At 35.1% G+C, this 22,469-nt stretch overlaps 3 protein-coding genes across 3 annotated transcripts; 2 read left to right on the top strand and 1 right to left on the bottom strand.

The window, feature by feature from the left end:
• Positions 1-2,268: 2,268 nt before the first annotated feature.
• On the top strand, positions 2,269-9,228 carry LOC143914557 (lipase 1-like). The gene is made up of 9 exons (XM_077434817.1): positions 2,269-2,344; positions 3,824-3,955; positions 4,028-4,214; positions 4,383-4,494; positions 7,417-7,657; positions 8,058-8,210; positions 8,297-8,378; positions 8,465-8,607; positions 8,873-9,228. The coding sequence occupies exons 2-9, from the start codon at positions 3,842-3,844 to the stop codon at positions 9,038-9,040; spliced, it is 1,200 nt and encodes a 399-aa protein (XP_077290943.1). The 5' UTR covers positions 2,269-2,344; positions 3,824-3,841; the 3' UTR covers positions 9,041-9,228.
• Positions 9,229-13,425: 4,197 nt separating this feature from the next.
• On the top strand, positions 13,426-17,717 carry ND-MWFE (NADH dehydrogenase (ubiquinone) MWFE subunit). The gene is made up of 3 exons (XM_077434019.1): positions 13,426-13,649; positions 14,498-14,587; positions 17,448-17,717. Exons 1-3 carry the CDS (start codon positions 13,551-13,553, stop codon positions 17,475-17,477), a joined length of 219 nt encoding a protein of 72 aa, XP_077290145.1. The 5' UTR covers positions 13,426-13,550; the 3' UTR covers positions 17,478-17,717.
• LOC143913965 (gamma-butyrobetaine dioxygenase) lies at positions 17,592-19,204 on the bottom strand. Its single transcript, XM_077434018.1, has one exon. It carries the CDS (start codon positions 19,169-19,171, stop codon positions 17,939-17,941), a length of 1,233 nt encoding a protein of 410 aa, XP_077290144.1. The 5' UTR covers positions 19,172-19,204; the 3' UTR covers positions 17,592-17,938.
• Positions 19,205-22,469: the final 3,265 nt, after the last annotated feature.

Raw genomic sequence — 22,469 nt, forward strand, 5'->3', positions numbered from 1 at the left:
TTTTTGCTCAATAAACTGACTGATTTGTATACTTGTTAACTCGTAAATAATTTTGTGAAGTATTGTAATATGTATAGATGGTCAGTATTTTTATTTGTCCGGTAAGTTATTATTCGGTCATCATATAAGTACATATACACATGTTACAACGAAATCGCACCATTTTTAAGTTACATATACATATGTATGTGCATGTAGGTGCTAGTCACTAGTGCGAAAGTATTCGGTTATGATATCACTAAAACGCTAGTGAAAATATATTTTCACTGACAATATGACCTCACTTAACACACATAAAACAAAGATTTTTGATTTATTATTTATTTATTCGAGTATTTGTTCCTTAGATATTAATCAATTTATAGTCAGTATTTTAATATGCATAGATGGTCAGTATTTTTATTATTTGTCCGGTCACAAAAACACGGGCAAAGCCGGGTAGCAACACTGGGAATTTTATAAAATTCTTTTTTACATATTGTTATTTTTACTATTTTAAATTACTTTTGTATATTTTTACTTACCTCCTTTATTACTAATTATTTTCTTTTCATGCCTTCTTTTATAATATTTTTTTTATATAATTTTACTTTTTTTTCTTTTCAATGTTCTATTATATCTCTCTATATCTTTCTTTCATCATGTCTTTAATAAAGTTGTAAACCCCTGATATAATATACATATGTATGTATGTAGTGTTTGTGTTATTTTGATTTTTGTATGTTGTCAAGTTTATATGCTAAAAAAATCAATTCACTATATTAAAAAAAAATATATACTTTCTCGAGAATTCTCGAGAATCTCGAGAAACAAAAAAAGAAAATCTCGAATTCTCGAGATTCAAATATTTCGAGAAAATAAGATTCTCAAATCTCGAGATTCAAATATTCCGAGAAAAGGAGATTCTCGAATCTCGAGAATCAAAAAAAGTCGAGAAATCACAACCTCTAGAAATTATATATTAAATGAATCATTTTTTTTATCCATTGTACATAATATTACACACGTATTAATATAAGTTGTTTTAATAATTTCATATAAAATCATTTATATGCATGTTTTAAACATGTTTAAACGACTTTTATGTAAATATACTATAATAATAAATTACAACAATTTATTTTTTCCTTTTATAGATAACTTCGAAAAATTAGAAATGCAGTGTTTTAAAAAAACACCCAATTTATTTCGTTTCGATGCTAATTTAATATATAAAATGCAAATATTTTATAAAGGATTTAACTTATTTACATATGTGAAAAGTTTATTCATCAAATAGAATTTGACCTTAGAAAAACTATTCATATAAATTTATTACGGAGTAATACGAATGCAGTTCCACGCTATAATCCGATTAAAAACAATAGATATTGGATGATGAATCTAAAAAGACAGGCCCAGATATCTTGCTTACGATTGAACAACTAACCATAATTAAATTACGTATTTAGAAGTACATATGTATAATATATACATTGAGTCTGAGTGAAAAACCTAGAGCATAACTTTTTTCGTATCAAGGGAACGTTAAATAAAAACTAGATATGAAATTTCAGTTCAATAAGCCAAAAGATTTCCGAGAAAAATATAAAAAACCTCGATTCTCTAGAGTAAAAGTACTAATTCTGGTTCAAAAAAAAATATTCAAAAAATATAAAATTATAAATATTATTATTTCTAGTACATGAAAATAAATTTCAGTCCGATTCAGTTAGCAGTTTTCAAGATAATTGTATTCAAAAACTTAAAAAAAGAGGATACCTATAAGAGTAGATACCATTTCTAGTCAACTTAAAAATTTGAAAAAAATTCAGAGTTTCAGTTCGATAGGACTAACGGTGTTCAAAAAATCCCCAAAATACACAGACACACACACACATTTTTTCTAGATCATGATAACGTGATCAGTAATCGATTCTGAGTTCGAATCAGTCAAAATCTCGAGCTCAAATTTTCGCATGATCACAAAACTTCATCTATTGTTACTACGTACATAGATAAAGTAAAAATCAATGAACTTTTTTATTCAATGTTCCCTTGATACTACGAAAATCCAAAATTCGCATTTTTCTCTCAAGCCTAATAATGTACATATGTACATACTATCTGAATTAGAAAAAGTGTATATGCAATGTATTCATTTTGCAATTTAAATTTTTTTTTTAAATTAAAATAAAAATTGAAACCCGTTTGGTAAGTGTTCATTTTTAATAATTTGCCTATGTACGTATATACATATGTATATAAACGTTTTTTAGAGAGAAAGCCATTTGTATTCAACATAAAGGTGTCGAAGGAGCTACACGTCTTTACAGATCAAATTATAATATTATGCTATTGTGAGGTGAGAGTTTAATTTAACAATATAAATTTAAATATAAATTTATTTTAGTGAAATTAGCATCTAAATCGATGGTTCTCACGTGCAATTTTACTGGCACCAAATTTCACGTTTGTTGTGATTAAATGAATTAAAGCTTAATTTTATTCACTAAAAAATGGATCAATCTACAAGTTCGTTTATTTAAAGACATTTTAAACATTTTGGTATTTTCGACAAAATTAACAAAGCAATTTATTGGTCCCAATTCTTTAAATTGACTTTATTCATGCTCAAGGAAGGTAAACAAAATTTTTCAACCTTGTTATTACTAAAATGGTTTTCAAATACTTAGTAATGTCTCATTTTTAATAATACATATTTACCGTTGACCCAGTTAATTAAATTGAATACTGAAAATGAAATTTTCATTTATCATCATCAAAAGAATCTACAAAAGAGAGAGAGTTTTAAACAAATCAATTCCTCCAACCTTTTATCAAGTCCCAGATTTAAAGATTTTAAACACTGTTGTTTTAAGTTTTAATTTTTATTTAGAACTTGTGTTCGTAATCTTATCTAGAAAGTCGCAAAAAGTTACTTTTTTCTAGTTATTTATTAATCGAACGGCAAAAAATCCTTTAGGAATAAAATTGACCCTTTTATATAATCATTTTCAAGCTCTTCGCTTATTTTCCATCTAATGTGGTTGTTATTGAGTAATATTTTAGTTTTTTTATTGTTTTAAGCAAGTTTGACAATTTACTACTGATATTAATTGCATTTAATACTTTTCTCACTGTTAATTCCACATACATAAAATTAACAGCTTTGCAAACTATATATGTATATATGTATCTAACTCTTCTTGATGCACAATACAATGCATGCAAATTATTTAATTTTTGAAGTCTTCGTTATACAAATAAAATTGTGAAACATTATTTTATTAAGCGTTGAACCGTTAAAAGAGAACCAATAATCTTAGTACATTTAAAAACTATATTTTTTCATATGTAAAGACAAAGCAACTTGATTCATTAAACAGATTTGCTGAATAAAAAGGTACGTAGAAAATTATGTATAAGGAAAATTTATTGCCTCATAATTTTAACTTACTTTCCACTTTATTATACATATTTACATATATGCAAATACACTGTAAATTCTTTATAAATATCCTGATATTTTGCAAATTTTTAAAATAATTTCATAATCGATGGATACTTTTTTCCACTGACAAGTTTTTTCCTTGAATTTTTGTAAACATCCGTCTTATTTTCTATAAAACACAATCTATTCGAGTTCATGATGCTTTTATCTTAAAAATATTAAACATATAAAATAAATTATTACCTACAAGGAAAATAAACACATAAATAATTATATTACCATAAATAAATAATTGAACTTAATTCGTGTAACGAAATTGTATTTTTTAATTACGCAATTATAAAATATAATTATTCAACTTAAAACGTATTCATCTTTTCTGATTTACAGACTTCAAATAAAAAAAAAATGAAAATGTTCACTTTACCAAAAGTATTCTACTGGTTGATGACCACTCTGATGAGTTTGGCGGTAGCACAACGGATGAAATCGAAAATACCAATTGAAGCTTTCATGAAATTGGTGAAAAACCGTTTGACATATTTGTAAATTTAACGTTTATATCAATATTCAGAGATTATTGGTGAGTTACAGCCGGAATTGGCGGACAACCATGGATATTCCGTGCGAAAATATCAATCAGAAACACCTGACGGGTATAAAATAACGACATTTCGAATTAACAATATGTTGGACCGGAAAAAGTTGCCCGTTCTCTTGATCCACGGACTTACAGGAAGCGCTGAAGACTTTGTAAGAATGGGACCCAAACGAAGCCTAGGTAATACCAGATTGACACGATACGAATGCACTAAGTCCGAGTTCGCTAATTTGGTCACGCGGACGTTACTCGTAGCGTGGCAACGTCCGAGTGACCAAAATAGCGACATGGGACAGTGTGATATGATACGATAGAGTGAATTCTATTAAAATATATTCAAAATGACAGCTTTTTTAATGGCCGATGCTGGTTATGACGTGTGGCTGGGAAATGTACGCGGGAATACATATTCATCCCACGCTAGTTTGAAGAGAAGTGATATCGAATTTTGGAATTACAGGTATGAAGTGAATATTGCTTTGTTATTTTTCACATTTTATTATGTACTAGATTAACCCGGCATGCGTTGCAATGCCACAATAACGCATGCAATTCCCGTTCCCGTTCCCATTCTCGTTCCCGTTCCCATTTGTCGGAAAAACGAAGGCAGCGAACGTTGCAATGACACTCATTCCCGTTTTTCCCGTTTCCTTTCCCGTTTTTTCCCGTTTTTTTACACGGTAATCTTTCCGGACATGCATACAACAAATCCTGAAAGTTCCATAGTAATCTGTACAGTGGTTTAGGAGCCTATTCGAGACACACAGACCGACATTCATCTTTATATATGTATATAGAAGATGGTCAGTGCTGTCATCCAAAAACCTGTTGTTAAATATTTTAATAATCACCTCTTGAAATACAATATTAATGTCCCAGTTTTGTATTTTATATAACTTATATATAAATATGCGTATTGTTAAGATTTTCATAAATTATTTCTAAGAAAGTTGATTTGAAAGTATGATGTCCTCTCTCGTCATAAATATTTTATTGTATTACATATAGTATACAATACATACAGTTTAAATTATTAAGTATGATGATATAATACTATATTTGCTACATACATAATTTACGTAAAAACAACAAAAATAGGGGTTTTGTAACCATAGTTTGTATGTATTACTAGTGGTGTTCCCCTTTGATTTCAACGGGTGGTTTCGGAAAGGAATTGATACACGAATTAAAATAAAGTTGAGTGAGCGCATTACCAACCCGTTCACCCGTTTGAAATTATGAATGAACGTGTATGTGTGTCTTCGTGGATGTGTGAATTTGTGTACGCTCCCGCGTAGCGCATCTGACGCTGGTGTCACTCATCGCTTGGCCTGACGTCGCTTGGCGCTTAATATCAGGAGTATATGTCAAACGCTCCACACCTAATTCCCCGCTACCCTGCTTCCCAGTGTCTCCTCGACACGAGTGGATGCTTTAAATCCACCCATTGGTCAGAATGATGATACATTGGTCTAATTGGTCAAAGGTTTTAGTCCATGTGGACCACTTCACTCTGATTGGCTGTGCGCCTTGTTCGCGTGTATTTATTTAATTAAATATCTCCATACTTGTCCACGCGTCCGTCACAAGCATGCATCGCGTCCGGTTTTTATATACATATATTATTATTATAATATTTTTGTTGAAAGCCCGTTAAGAAAGAATACGGAAATTTAATGAAATCACCAGATACAGAACTCAGTTAACGGGAGTTTGAAAATTTACGGTATTGCGAATTATGGCTTTTAATCAATAAAATGAATTAAAATAAAAAATATACAGGCGAATATTCTACACAAATACAATTTTAATCAGATAATTTTTCCAATTTATCTGATTTCATTGTTGAAACAAATTGACAACCTACCCTCGTTTTTCATAATTATTTTAAATTAATAATAATAATGATGTTGTAACGAACGGTTTTACGCGCGTTATCTGATCTCGCGGTGGGAGATGCAGAGGGTGGATACGTCGTTCTTCATTCAAGGGTCGGGTTATAGGGAAACGTGAACTAACCTTGGGATACAGTTTCTATAGTCGGGGAGGTTCCTGACTGCAAATCGTCTCGTTGATAACAGCTTCCTCGTGGTCGGGTCCTCCGGTTTCTCCGGAAACGGCGTGAGGAATACAGGGGACGTTGGCTGGAACTCTTGGGAGGGAGTGATGCTGCACTCGACCTCACAGCGGTTATTCAGCAAGATGGCGGATCTCTGGGCTCCGTTTCCCCGTGGAGACGTGCACAGGAGAGATCTTTCTTCGTCGGTGGATGGCGGGTGAGAGGCTCGCTCTCGATGCGCGCGCGCCTATAAGGCTCTTTTCTGTGTGGCCACTCGAAATAAAGGGCGAGTGTTGCCCTATGGGACTATGGAGAGAACGTCGCGTTACAATGTACATTTATATAAAGTGCAGTAAACGGAACATTGCGCAAATTGCGATCACGCGCACGACAATCGTTCCCACAAAAATTGCGAATACAGAATATCTGGCAATCGAGTTTTCGTTAGTACAATATTTCATAAAAACTCCATCAATCGTACATACCCAGCAGTTTGGCTTAGTGATAGCGTATATATTTAGCATCACTGAGGTCATAGGTTCGAGTCCTCGCCACTGCTGGTTAGATTTGGGGGTTTTGTGACTCCAAATCGATCGTTTCTCTATCAGAGATTGCCAATTTTATCTGATCATTGCTGAAACGGTTCCTGAAAATTGGTATTAAAATCTAATCCTGTTGTCACAAAAATCTGCCTGTGTATAATTTGTATTAATTATACACAGTAATCTGAAATCTATAGATATCTCTATCGACATCTCTATAATTTCGTATTTATTGTATGTATGTATAAAAATTGTATACAAAAAAAAAAAATCTAAAAATAATCCATAGATGTCACTATGATTATTATTTCTGATTAATTGTTATATTCTATATATTCTGATTGTATATGTATGTATTACTGTATTTCTGATTTTCTGATTGTTTATGTATTTCATTAACGTACACCCGTCGCATTGGAGCAAATCTGTAATGGCGAGTGTGTTTTGATTTGTGACAATAAAAATAAATAAATAAATAAAAATATCGATTGATGGAGTTTTTGGATGTCAGATGTTTCGTGATCGAGATTTTAGTGACGTGATCCGAGATCGCTTTTTGCGGAATAATCACTGAACCATAAAGTACATACATATGTACAAATTTAGCCATAGGTGTCGCCTTGGGGCAAAATCCGTAATGGCACTATGGTAAATATCATTTTTTTAAATAGAAATATATACAAAATATTCCCTGCTAGATTTCATTGCATAGTGAAGAATGTTCATCGATCTGTTTGTCCCTTTAATAACTTTGTATTTATGTAAATACATATGTATTTAGTTACGAAGAGCACGGAAAATACGATATTCCGTCAGTGATGGAAACAATTCTGAGGGAAACATTTTCTTCTAAGCTACACGTCATAGCGGTTTCCTTGGGAACGACAGTTTATTTTGTAGCCTGTCATCGAAGACCTGATCTAGCAGCCAAAGTGGCCACCTTCACAGCACTTGGTCCAGTCGTCTCACCGGGTAAAGCAATCAGACGTATACCAAAATGGATATTTGATCTTCATCTTCCCGTAAGAAATATTCTTTAAATTACTTGTATAATCATCATCATCTAAAGCCATTCACCATCTACTGCTGGATGAAGGCCTCTCCAACACGCTTCCACTCGTCTCTGTTTTGCGCAACTCTCATCCATCTCACCCCACACATTTTCCTAATTTCGTCTTCCCATCTCCCTTGCGGTCTTCCTTTTACCCTTTTGCATTCTCTCGGGTACCATTCAAGCACTTCTTTTGTCCACCTTTCGTCCATTCTTCTAGCCACGTGGCCCACCATTGGCATTTCAATCTCTTTACTATATCCATTATGTTCACTACCCTTGTCATACTTCTCACCCACGTATTCCGCTTCCTGTCCGTATACTTTGATATAATTCGCAGGGTGCACAATTTCAACAATGATATTTTTCAGAATCGACTCAAAAATGTAAATTTGGATCCCTTTTCGTTTCCAAATGTTCGAATTTTATCAGAATTGTGCAAATCCGACGACCCAACTACAGACAGGTGCTACACTAAAATCTACTTTCCAATTTGCGGTGAAGACTATGAACAAGTCGATTGGGTTGGACATTCGTCAATATATCCAAATATTTTTGCTACATATGTATGTATGTACATATATAATTAATATACTATTTCAATTTTTAGAATAAAACCACTATAATAATCGGAAGACTGCAACCAATTTCCATGAAAACAATCGAGCACTTAAGTCAAATGGCTTATGCAGGTATTTCATGTTTTAAAACTCCTAAATTTCGATTTAAAAATGTGTATTACAATTTCAATCAAAAATCCTTCTTATTATTTAATAAGGAGCTTTTCAAGAATATGACTTTGGAAGAAGGTTAAATATGGAGAAGTATGGATATTCATCACCAAAGCTATATAACCTGTCGGCAAATGTAGCGCCAACGATACTTATTTTCGGTAAAAATGATCAAATGGCCGAAGCACGGGTAATGCATATTAATATTTATAATATAATATAATATTATTTTACTATTCACGGGATGGACTCCAGGCGCGGCTCGTTTTTAGGTACTGCGGTACTGCAGTACCTCTACCAAAACAGTTTTGATATGAAGAAACTATAGATGGGTACATGCAGTATCTCAAAAAAATTTCCCTCGAGCCGCTACCGATGGACAAAATTGACTTAATAATATTTATTTTTAAATAAAACAAATAAAATTTAAGTTAAAGTGTACATATGTATTTTAGGCGGGCGAAAGACTAGCCAGAGAGCTAAGAAAAACGAATCCAAAAGTTATGACCAAATTGTTGCCTTATGAGAAATTCAATCACATTGATTTTGTCTATGCAAAAAATATCCACACACTGCTAAATTATGACATTTTGAAAATATTTGAGACGATTTATGAAAAGTGAACCCGGAGTACGAACAAATATTGAATATATAATATGTATGTACAGATCTAAAGCGTAAACGTATGTATGAATGTATAAAAAATTAAGATTTTTTCATATAAATAAATAAGTAAAATGTTTTTTGAATAATTCATTTCAATCGCTATTATAATAGTACACAATAGAATTAAATTAAACGAAAAATTGGGATTTATTTTATTTTTTATTTGAATAAATAAATAAAATATTATAAATGGAGTCATCATATATATAATATCGCTATTCTGTATGTGTGTGTATCTTCGACATACATACATATGTATGTACGTCACAGCTTAAACACTGCCATACGAATATAATAATGAATGAAAAAAACTTTTATATATGTAAAAATTGATATATGTTCGATATCAATGTTTCCTCTAGGAAAGTCTCTGAGCATTTAGCGCCATCTATTGAAATACTATATAGGTAATTAATTTTTCTGTAATTAAGTAATTAATAGGTAAGAAGGTAGTTCTTACCATTTTTTTTTCATATTAAACAATTAAACATAAATATTTAATTAAATAAATTTAATAGGTATTTGATAAAAATTCGACCGCGTGCGAATCAAACACAGGACCGACACATTTCTTTTAATTTTTTAATAAATTCATATGCCAACACCCATGCGATAATATTTTATCGGGTACAACACTAGTAGTATTATATATTATGGATTGGTGGTATGAATATGTATATGAGAAATTTCTATAACGATTTCTTTTTTTTTATTTTTGACTAATATGCAAAAATCGGCCGAAAATTCATCTATGAAGTATATGTAGCAAAGATTTCCATAATCATAGCTATGAGGGGTGGAAGATTTTGGAGATTTTGGAGGAGCAAATGGTGAAAAGTCTTATACGAAGGATACAATTTATTAATTTATTATAAACAGTCTGACAAGGGATACGCGAATTATAAAAGGTAAGGAGCCGTTAAAAAATACAACCTTTCGATAGCTCCAATAATTATCGAAATATATGGAGATAAATCAATGAAAATATATGCATATCCGTATGCAAATGATAAGTTTCTCCTATATTTCTTCAAATATGGGATTCACCGTTATCGATCACTGTCAAGCAAGGATACAATATCACCGAAAACACTCCAGGGGTGATTTTTGGTACTGTGTACTGTAGGGATATAGCGCTGTACATATACGAAACTAGGTCGATGATATCACCTATTTCCCTCATCGAACTCAATCTGTACAAAGGGATCATCGCGTCCTGTTCATATATGAAAGTCAACCTTGACCGACGTACCTCCTTTCGAACTAGGACAAAGACGATTCGACTCGCTCCAGATACGCAATCACGAGTATACGGGAACCCTCACGGAGCTACGCAACTACGCATCAAACATAGGACACAATGGAAGACCTCGACTCCATTGGAATCTTCCAGAAGAAAAAGTTCATCGCTCGATCGTAAAACGAACGAAATCCAGCAGTGATGTCATCATGCAACTACGACACTTGACCTGAAGACATCTGCACATGGCACGCTTCGATCCACAATGTATATAAACCAATGCACCAAACCTCTGGAGTTCAGCCAGATCACTTCTCTGAAGCTCAACTTCTTCGTACATATAATTACCATTGTAACAACTGAACATAAATAAACGATCCTCTTACAAACACAAACAGTGTTTACATAGGCCGGAAATCGGTCGAAACCTATCACCCCCCTATAGTACTGTTGCGTAGGATTATGGAGGATCCAAGTAAAAGGCCAAAGTCGCTTCTATGGCATTTATTGGTGATTAAGGAGATACATGCACTGCCAGTGCTTCGTCCAGAATATCTTAATATGGTCTAAGTACCTCCTTATAAACCCTGCGCTGCAAACGATTGAAAACCAAGCGGGCGCATGCTCATTTCATACTTTTGTCTCAGCTTTTGCCATTTAAAACTTTCCAGAAAGATCCAACTCAATTTTAAGAATTGCCAATCATCAATGTACATCGAAATGTCATTTGCGGAACCCCATGAATATTTCATCTTTTGTACATGCTGAAATTCAAACAGTTAAAATTCAATCGAAACGAGCATGCAGCCGGGTGGTTTGCAATCATTTGCAGCAAACCCCCTTATAAAGGACAGGTCGATCAGGGCATCTTCGACGTCCGGTTTGTTTACCTATTGTTATAGACATGCAGTCCCACACCACTATAACGGGAAACCGTGCTGACCACTTAGTTCATTCGGCAGTTTCCTTTGTTAGCCGAATGCACTTAAGCCTGGAGATAATCCTCGGAACCAATCAGAACGGTCGCACAGTATCTGGGATGCTACTCGGCCTAATCCGATTGGTTACAGTACCATGTTTGTAACAGACGCCAGGCGTTCTCAATCGAGATGCCACCTGGACGTGATGTTTATAGAGTTCGTGGTAAAGCGTGGCGTGTCTTCCCTCAATGATGCCCGCTGATCGTATTCTATTGTCTGGTATCTCTGCTGATGGCGGCTCTGCTCTCTATCTCCCTCTTTCGTACAGTATACGTATATGTGAGTGTGATATGGGGAGAAGGAAAATGGCGGGAGATTATATATAATGAAAACGGGTTGTAAATCTGTTTGTAAGCAACTGTATTTAAACCTTGTGTACAGATAACAAGCAGGGGGGAAGTGGGGGAGTTCGTGTACAAAGAAGCACGCACGTTAGGATTTGAGGTTGTGTCAAAAATATTAGTACATTGTCTTTTGTTTATAAGTTAGATCATAAGTTATTACCTAAGTATTTTGATGATTATATAATAAGGAATAGAGATAAACATAGTGTTTATACTAGAAATAAGGACAAACTAGTTGTAAGTAGAGTAAGAAAGAATAAGACGGCTGGGGGTGTTTTTCACAGGGGTGTGCTCATGTATAATGCCCTCCCTGAGTGCATCAGGTCTGCTAAAAACATGGATGCATTCCTGCGAGGTGCGAAGAGACACCTCTGTGAGGGACAGTACATATAAGTTAATTATAAATTTTAGAGTTAAGTATAATAATTAAGATGTATTTTTAATGTATATCTCTCTCTCGTACAGTGCGCGTAAGTGAGTGTGATACGGGACAAAGGCGGGAGTTTATATAATAATGAAAACAGGTCGTAAATCTGATCACAATGATTATATTTCCACGTTGACTGTACATAGAGCAAACAGAGGGAAAGAAGGGGGAGGGAAGTTATGGGGACTGATCTAGTTGTGAAGGTGTTCTTCACCACCAGTCCGCCATGTATTATAGACGAGTTCGTCTGTGTTTTAGTAGTTAATACTGCTGTTTGTTTGAATAAGGTACTTTATTGTTTGAATATACAAGTGTATAAATATGTTGTTGAAACGGCTGGAATCGTAGTGTTCTCGAGACGGCTATTGACTGTTGACTTGGTGTCGTGCGGGCCGCTGGATCTGCAATGTGTCGTTGCTCTGGATCCGGCTGAGTTGCGAGCGTTCTTCCATTGTAGGGTAGTGTAGTGGTAGCTGGTCAGAAGCTGGATGTCGACTGGTCTGCTGCTGTGTATCGACTCTTGTTGCTGTGGGTCGACTGAAGTTGTTTGGGGTGGACCTCCTTTTATATTGTTTTTGGGGATCCACGTGACTTGTCGCAGGTGGTGTTTACGTGTGCGAGTTATGCGAGGAATGTGGTTTGTTGTTTAGGGTGGACGTTTCTCGAATGTTTGGCGTCGTTCCACTCGATTTAGTTTAATGGATGCAGGTGTTCTTCGACTTGAGATAACGTCAATGGTTGAGCGTGAGAAATGTATTCTCCGTCGCAATAGATTTCGATAGTTTCGATTGCGGTGACGAGATTCCTACAAAGTCAACAAAGAAACTACGCGTGCTTTTTGAGGTTAGCCACGCGTAGCTAAGTTGTCTGCCTTCTGGACGAAGACAGACCAGGCTTCCTCTGGTGCACACCGGACGGATACTGGAGCTGGTCTCCAAGTATCGTCACAACCCTCACCAGCCTCTAGCTGGTGATTTCGGTGGCGAGGAGCGAAGGGCCCCGTAAACACCGCAGTGTTTACGTGCCAAACCGTTCTCGATAACTGTCAGTTTGTGGGCCAACCGCTGTCTCAGGGTGGCCAGCACAAAAATATATCGGCCAAATCGTGGGTAGTTAGGCCATGAAAGCCGATCATCAGAATTAGTCTGAACAATATGTGCTAGGTGTGTTGCGTTTTTTTCGCATTTTTGAAAACATAAAAAAAAAAAGTTAAAACGGTACGTTTAGTACTCAGTGTGTTTTCACCCTTAGGGGATCTAAGTCCCTTTCGTTTGATGGAAAAATATTTAAATCCATGTGGCCAACGTCTGTAGATGAGAGGAGTCGCAACACAAAAACGTAAAATTTCCATACAACGTGAATGCTCGTGAACGAGAGTGTTACGTTCTCAATACTTATACTGTGACAACTGAAGGGGCCCAGCTGTCAGAATCTTAGATCAGATCAGCGAGCGATTGATCTTAAAAGCATTCAAGAATGTGGTTCGAAATCATCCCCCCGGGCTTGATCATCGTAGGGGCTCTTTTTTTGCCAGCAGCCGTGATGAATGTCATGCACAGCACCGTCATCAAAACTGTGATTATAATAATACATTTCCCACTTTTTCCATCACACATAATCCCTATTTCTATTTCCAAGGTATTCAAAAGTGAGAGTGATGTTCAAGTATTGAATACCCCATCAAAATATGCTCGAAACCCAGTGCAAAATAAATTCTTTTTGGGTTATGTAATGCAGTAGTATTTGCGTTTTTCAGTACTTCAAGCCATTTCATATGAGAAAATAGTTATGAAGAAAGAATCTAATCACCATATTGCAAACATAAAAGAATTATGGATATCACAAAGGGTTCTTTTTTTTTTAATTTTACAATCCGAGTGGCCAATAGTTGTACACCGATTAACTACTGTGCCGTTTTCTTTAGTAGATCCTAATTCGCCTTGCTAGACAATTAATTACAAACATGGCAGCATTTTTATTACATAAATCGCTGTATTTCGGAGGCTGAAGAACATGAAATGAACAATTAATTAATCTATGGATTTAGACTTGTACATATTTTTTTACATATTGTACATAAATCAAATTCAGATATTTGTGACAGCGGGTAGGATGATTTTTGCCAATTTGATGGAGGAACCGTTTCAACAATGACATCAGATAATTAGGCAAACTCTGAAAGGAAACGATCGATTTGAAGTCGCAAATATCCAAGTCTGACCAGCAGATTAGCACGGGATCGAACTCGGCAACCTCTCGGTGCTAAACATAAACGCAACGCATAAACGATTATATATTTTAGTAGTTTTAATGATATAGAAGTATTTAAGTGTTTTCAATATTTTTTCACACCATAGTTCAAAAATCTGTTATACGATTTTCATTTATTTATGTTTGATTATTGATTTGTTTTGTCATTTCAGCCGTACCGAAGACACATCCACGACACCTGGGACAGAATGTTGTATTTGCGAGATGAAAGAGTCGGAGACGGAAATGTGTACACTGTCAAAGTATGTATTTGAATAATTTCAATCAGATTTCAATACACATGTCGGTACAACTGCCGAGTATTTTAGATTGTGAGCATTACATTTTAACAACAATGAAGAAGACGGAACTAGCTTTGGAAAAATACATTCATTAATAGACTTCTTTTGTTTATTTTATATTATTGCAAGATATATTATAGTGTTGCGTAGGGGTGGGTGGAGGATCCAAAGAAAAGGCCAAAGTCGCTTCACAGCATTTATTGGGTGATTAAGGAGATCCCACGCATTCCCGCAGTCAGTTCTGAGAACTCTAGCAGGATCCACTTACCGACCAGTAAGTCAATGCGGGGGTTTCCATTGTTAGCCGACTTGCACTTAAGCCTGGAGATAATCCTCAAAACCAATTAAGACAGCTGCTCCTTTTTCGCATACGTTACAATATTCTAAACATAGCATTACTAAACTAGAAATCCTTGGCGGTAGTTATTTAGGGTAGTGATCTAGGGTTTGTTTGGATTAGCTACAATTTTTATACCCGCCTTCTATTGGATTTCTAAATTATTCTGGGCTGGAAATATTGAAATGACGTCAGCACTCAAAGGGTTAAGATATTAAATTTCGCGGAGCAAATCCATTCATGTTATATATTTATATAAATATATTCTTCAGCGTTATTTTATATAAAATACAATTCCAAATTACCATTTGTACCGACGACAGTTTGCAGTTTTACAAGTTTTATTCGCGAGTCGTTGATATTTGACAGTTAACTTCCTGCGTTCCTCGCAAATTATAATATTTTACAATCAGTATTATTACTTCAAGTGAAAAATTAAGTTTGTTTTATTTTTTACATATATACCAGGAAGGCCTTACAGGTAAACACCAATGCGCCATCCTGGCCAATTACAATGCAGCATTTTTATTACAAGTCGTTGAATTACAAGACACTGAAAAACTCGCCAATTAACGAGACATCTATGAATTGTACACAAATTTTATTGTACATTAATCATACTTCAAATAGTGGTGACATAAGTTGAATATATGTAGAATGTTTCATGAGTTCAAAGAAAGCCAACTTATTGTTTTTTTTTTACATTTTATTTACGCATAATTTAATCTAAAATGTTCTGCAAATCACATTATGTTCCAACTAATTTATACTACAGTATTTGTTTGCTTGTGAATCTGTGCCAACTTTGCCATCAACTTCTACTTTTTCTACATTTGTGGACTTGGTAGTTTCTGCAGGAAGATCTTTATTTAAATTTCCTTTGTTCTGTTCCTCAATTGTTCCACTCCTTCCTCTCGGTCCCCGTCCTCCTCTTGGTCCTTTTCCTCCCCTCGGTCCGCTGCCTCCTCTCCCTGAACTTCCTCCACTCGCTCGTCTTTCTTCAATGCTGTCTTCACCGTTATGATCCGACATGTTTATCGATTTCGTCTTCCTTATTCTTCAAACCTATACAATGTAACCTTTAAAAGTACGGTGCCTAATATTTTGACGTTTAAATAGTACCGTTTGATAACTTGGATGTTATCTTATCACATTTCACGATAAAAGTTGTTTTACTTTACTCATTTCCATCCACGTCGATTCGATTTAGCGATGTCGTTACTAAGAAGCACAGAATTGAAGAATGGAAGTGTTATGTCAGTTTGACAGTGGGGTGAGGAGAGTGGGAAGGGCTGCCTGAGCAGCATTTACAAGACTTGTAAATTAATGTAAAATAAATTACACGACATATGTATGTCAAAACGACATTTAATATCAAATTAACATCTCTAAAATAACCCAATCAGGGTTCGTCCGGCAAATCAAACGTCAAAAGGGCTGCCAGTACCAATAATACAATTTGACGTTTCAGTGAAATCATAACCAGTTGCATTTTCACTGGGTATAGTTCAATGAAATCATATCCAATTACTTTTTCACTGGCCCCTCTCAGTGAGATTATAATGTTTGACAGTTGGGTGATAGCGCGTCGCCCCGGTCTTGTCCATTCCCACTCTCTTCAAGGTATACACATCGTAATATCCGGTTCGGTGGTTATTAGCCAGCAGCATAGCTCTGCCTATCACCGAGAGGCGCCAGTTTCGATCCCATGAGCTGACCTCGATTGAAAAGAATTTTTCTTGAGTATATCTGTAGTGCTGCTGGTCAGGCTTGGATGTTTGTGACTCCAGGTCGATCGTTTCCTATCAGTTTGCCAATTTTTCTGATTTCATTGTTGTAACCATTGGGTAGAAGCGCTCTCAGCTTCCAAAAATGTTGCTACTAAAACTCCGTGCAGACGGAGATTTCGGCTGTTTTTCTCAGTTGCAGTAGGATCTCTTTGAAATAGGCTCTACTAGTGAAATTGTGTGGTAGTATTAGTTCGACAAAGTCCGAACATCTGTATGTGCACGTGCTAGATGTTCGGACCAGCCTCACTCATTGAAAAACAGTTATTATTACTTTATCTACATTGAAGTAGTATGCATAGAATTGCTCTCAGCCCCTAAAAATGTTGCCACAAAAAATTCGTGTGCCGGGAGATGTCAGCTGTTTTGTCCAGTTGTTGTAAGGGACGATCACTTCCACGAATTTTTTTTCCTCACTCTTTTGTCTCTCTTCTGACTTTCCGTCTCTCTCTCTTCGATGGCTCGCTTTTAAGCGATACTTTTGTTAGGAATGACTATTCTATACATTATACTTCAATGGTTGTAACGGTTCCCGATTAAAAATGGCTACAAAACCTTCCTACCTACTATGTCACCACTATTTGAGTAAAACAACCAGTTATTTATAAACATACGTACATATGTAGACTTGTTTAATTACTGCATTTTTTTTCATTTGTTGATTTTGTGCTAATCTATATATTTTTTTTGATTTTAGGGTTTACAGTCAATTCCGGATGAGAAGTAATTTAACAAACTAGAAGCTAATTGTATAAAATATATGTTACAAAATTAATAGAAACATTTTTAATTCTCACTGCTATGTATATTATTTGTTAATAAAATAATAAACATATAAAATCATATTGTATTTATTTCTATCTAAATAATTTTTGACATTAAAATTCTGTATAAATATTTATATATATGTATGTCAAAATTTGAATCTATATTCAATAAATAAAAAAAAAACAAGTAACTCGATGCCAATTCAGTTCTGTTGATATTCCAATAGTGATCTTTTCAGCCCTACTACAAGTAATTACATACATTAATTTGAGTCAAATTATACATATTCATTCAGGATCAGGTCCGGTATTGCAATTTAACTATCATTATTGCCAATATAAGGCCAAACTTTCAATAAAATACTATTAGTTTGCAAAAGAAATAATTATTTACACCTATACTAACGTCCATCAAACCGTATCACTTATTATTCAACACTCTCAATCTGGAATTGATAAAATCCCAATCGACATAAGCTCCGATGACTCTCCGCACATTCTGATCAGTGTCGCTGTACTCTGTACGACCATGTAGCAATCTCCTATTATCGAAACACAGCATCTCCCCTTCGGACATTTTATAATGAGCCGACTCCTCGTGTATCAGATCGGTGAAAATCTTCAAAGACTCGTACCACGGCTTGACTCCGTCGACAGACACGTCCAGGTGACTTCCACGTTGAGGCGTGGAGTAGTTGATTCTGGCCACGTCTCCGTTCTTGTCCAAACAAATCACCGGCGATCTGTACATGCTGTGGAACTTGTTCCCGTCTTCTTCCCCGTAATCTTCCCATTCGACTTGTACGTCGGTCAGCATCTGATAGTTTGCCGGTTTGTTTCTTCTGATTTGATCAGCGACGTGCAGTCCATCGCATAGCAGGTTTTCCCCACCTGAACTGTTCGATTGGGTGATGCAGTGCAGCAGATTAGTTCCGGGTTTGTATTCGTAGTACGGTAAGTCTGTGTGTAGTTGCAAATTGCTCGCGAGATAAGCTACATTTGTAGTGCCCGGTTTTGCTTTGACTTCGAACTCTTCTCCGTAGTGGGTTCTTTTGATGAACTCGACACGACTTGCAAGTCTTCTGCAAGAGTCGGAAGACGACGGCACGTCGGTGACTAAAGCTACACCGTATATACTGAGAGATTCAAGCCATCGCTTCAACTCCTCGTTTTCGTTTATCAAGCAGTCGTATTTGAACTTTTTGAATATTGAATCGAACTGATTTTTGCTCCATTGCTTCTTTTTCAGTTTGTAGACGTTTTCCGTGTAGTTTTTTCTGTCACTCTTGTTGAAGCTCCGTTCGTGCAACCATTTTAAATTGAAAGTGGAAAGATGTCCGTCGTCCCATTTGATTTCAATGTTGTCTTTTGTCAATTGTACGTCGGACGGTTTTGTGTTCACGTCAAAGTACTTCCAATTGATGATTCGACTTTTGGACTCGACGTGGAAGCACTTTTCGCACTGGCAGTTGTCTCGTAGCCACACGTGTGGAAAATCATGCTGTGAATTCTTCTCCTGTAGGTGGATGAAGTCTTGGCTCGTGTTTATGGTGGGTTTATCGTCACTCAACGGTCTCCGGAGTGTGTTGGTTCGCTTTGCAGTTGAAAGTATCGCTTTTGATATTGAACTTGAAAGCTTCTTGGTTAGAAACATCTCTCTGGGTGAACGTACGGATGTCGTCTGCGTTCATTTTTTGTACTTTGCTCTCTCATTAAGTGGCTATCATTTAAATTTATCATGCTAAGTATTTGTTTATACACTTTTTTTATGCTGGCACAGTCGTATGATTATTTTGAAACTAGTTTTTAATTGTTTATTGAATTTTTTGCGTGTTTATTATATGTAAATTAATGAGGTTTGGTTTATCAAAAAATATTTATCATATAGGTATATATAATATCGCCATTATGTGTGTCTGTGTATAATATAATAGTCGTTTCGATTCGACATACATATTTTATTTTATTTTATTTTACAAATATACCAGGAAGGCTTAACAGGTAAACCCCAAATGCGCCTTCCTGGTCCACATAATTATTACATAGATACATGTAAATCTAAATAATATCTGACATCTATGGTCAGTATACATATATTACAAACATCGTATTAATACGATAAATAACGATGAATAACTTTCATGTAACAATACGAATTTTATATTCGATAAACAACCACAGAGACATCTATGGTGAGCAATATGGCGAAACCTAAGATATAACAATAACTAAAGGTTCGCAACAGAAAATTGGGAAGGAAACGCCAATTTTACAGGAATCGTTTCAATGAAAATCAGAAAAATTGGCAAATTCTGATAAGAAACGATCGCCCTAGACAAATCAAGGTCTGGCCAACAGCGAGACTTAGCGGGGAATCGAATTCGTAACATCAAGTACGAAATAATTTAACATTCACCTCAGGACCACGCTGCTGGTTATATATATATACGTCACAGTTAAAACACTGCCAACAAAATGGACGAATGTAATAACGAAAGAAAAAACTTCTATATGGTTCGGTGATTACTGGTCACAAAGTCACTAAAATCTCTATAACGGAACATCTGGCAGCCGAAAAGTCCATCATACTAACGAGAACTTGAGTGCCATATATTGTGTATTCGCGATTTTCATGGCAAAAATTTGTGTCCACCGCAATGTGACGAATATTCCAATTAACCTTCTATATATACTGTTTGCTACCAATGTTTCCTCTAGGGAAATAAGTTTCTGAACATTTGGCGCCATCTATTGAAAACTTATGTAATTAATTGATTAATTTTACCATTTTTTTTTCATATTAAATAATTTATATATATAAAAATGGAGATCTGTGTGTGTGTGTTTCGAATAGGCTGCTAAACCACTGAACCGATTACGATGAAACTTTGAGGATTTGTTGTGTGCATGTCCGGGAAGATTACTGTGAAAAAAAACGGGAACGGAAACGGGAAAAACGGGAATGTGTGTAATTGCAACGCAATAATTTCAAATGTGTTCGCTACCTGCGTTTTTCCGACAAATGGAAACGGGAACGGGAATTGCATGCGTTATTATGGTATTGCAACGCATGCCGGGGTTCAGCTAGTTAAATATAAATATTAAATTAAATATATTTAAAAGGTATTTGAAAAAAATTTGACCGAACACAGAACCGACACATTTCTTTTAATTTTTTTTATTTAATAACTTAATATGCCAACCCCATGCGATGATATATCATCGGGTACAACACTAGTATGTCATAATAACAAACTAATTTTGACCTGGGAGACGCCATATATGTTAAATGAGTATTTTTAAAAACAGAAACATATTGTCCATGACCATAGGAACTACTACAGGTTGCCCAAGGCGACACCTGTGGCCAAATTTATGTACATTCGTGCCAAATACCACCATTACACACAATGATGAAACACAAAACATGAGTTGAAAACACAGTGCGTCAACCCCTGTCACACAACCCTTCCACTGCGGAATCCGCCATAGAAGCTCGGTCATATGTAGATGTTCCTCTTCCCAATTCATCGAGCAAAACTAAAGAGTTGATTGCAGGGCACCTCAATATTGCTGCTGCTTCACTCAATTCAACCACAAAAGTCGACTGTCATCGTCATCATCCAAGCTTTCAAGTATTCCAGCGATGACTGCCAAACTGCACTCTGCAGTCTTTGCAAAACAGTCTTTTCATAATATAATTACATATCCAGTAATTGTCGATTTAGAATAATAAGAAACTGTATATAGTCTATTGTTGAGTAATAATAATAACATAATAATGGGTTCAATTCCAAGGTGAGTGCATGGAGTTGGTCTCCCCAAAGATGATTGAATTCATTTGCCTGGCATACAAATTGATTCAATTGGTGAAAGGCGTTAACTCTTATGGAATCGAGTTCCATAAGTCATTTTATTATATTAAATATTATACAATAAGAAACAATATACCTGAAAAATCTAGCTTTTTTAGTTAACCGAGTACTTGAGATTAGCTTTGAAGCAAACAAGCTTATCAAATAAATCGAATCAAGTACATATATTGTTATGGAACACTTTATTTTTCTTGTAACACTTATTGTGTAATCGAAACTAACATTTCAATTTAATCAATGAGGAAAAATATTAAATTTCTGATAAATTATTTTATTTTATTTTATAAAGATATATAACAGAAGGCCTAACAAGTAAACCCAAATGCGCCTTCCTAGACAATTAATTACAAACATTGCAGCATTTTTTATTACATAAATCGCTGTATTTCGAGAGGCTAAAGAACACGAAATTAACAACTAATGAATGAATTAATTAATCCATAGACACATGTATGGATTTAGACTTGTACATACATGTTTACATATTGTACATAATTCAAATTCAGATATTTGTGACATAGTGGGTGGGATGATTTTTGCCAATTTGATGGAGGAACTGTTTCAACAATGAAATCAGATAAATTGGCAAACTATGATAGGAAACCATCGACTTCACAAGTCACAAATATCCAAGTTTGAGCAGTAGTATTAAATATTAGCACGGGAACGAACCCAGGAACTTCTCGGTGCTAAACATAAACGCAAACGCCGAGCCATACTGCTGGATATGTCATGTTTCAAAATAAATAACAGATTTTGTCGAACTATGTATTGTATAAATATTAAAGCTCCTTTTTATAATGTTTATAACACAACTGTTTATTTCGGCAACCGGGGAGGAAGTGAATGCTTACCGGCGAAGTACTGGCCAACCGAAGGTTTTATGGTCAGTACCTCGGGGTTGCCACAATGTTTAATAATAATAATAATAATAATAATAATAGCTTTTATTCCAGACGATGGGGAGAATAGTGCAATCCCCAACGCCCATATAAATAATATATAGATAATAAAAAGAGGATTGAAATATAGTAAACAAAAAATAAATACATAAGTAAATATATAAATATTACTAAT

This window comes from Arctopsyche grandis, chromosome 7 (assembly GCF_051622035.1).
Source record: "Arctopsyche grandis isolate Sample6627 chromosome 7, ASM5162203v2, whole genome shotgun sequence".
NCBI classification, from domain to species: domain Eukaryota; kingdom Metazoa; phylum Arthropoda; class Insecta; order Trichoptera; family Hydropsychidae; genus Arctopsyche; species Arctopsyche grandis.

Bases quoted from the DNA above. Each gene is read 5' to 3' on its own strand.
- LOC143913965 (XM_077434018.1), bottom strand. From the start codon at position 19,171: ATGTTTCTAACCAAGAAGCTTTCAAGTTCAATATCAAAAGCGATACTT.
- LOC143914557 (XM_077434817.1), top strand. From the start codon at position 3,842: ATGAAAATGTTCACTTTACCAAAAGTATTCTACTGGTTGATGACCACT. The intron at 7,658-8,057 runs GTAAGAAATATT...GATATTTTTCAG, and splicing joins TATTTGATCTTCATCTTCCC to AATCGACTCAAAAATGTAAA. The intron at 8,379-8,464 runs GTATTTCATGTT...TTATTTAATAAG, and splicing joins AAGTCAAATGGCTTATGCAG to GAGCTTTTCAAGAATATGAC.
- ND-MWFE (XM_077434019.1), top strand. From the start codon at position 13,551: ATGTGGTTCGAAATCATCCCCCCGGGCTTGATCATCGTAGGGGCTCTT. The intron at 13,650-14,497 runs GTGATTATAATA...TTGTCATTTCAG, and splicing joins ACAGCACCGTCATCAAAACT to CCGTACCGAAGACACATCCA. The intron at 14,588-17,447 runs GTATGTATTTGA...TTTTGATTTTAG, and splicing joins GAAATGTGTACACTGTCAAA to GGTTTACAGTCAATTCCGGA.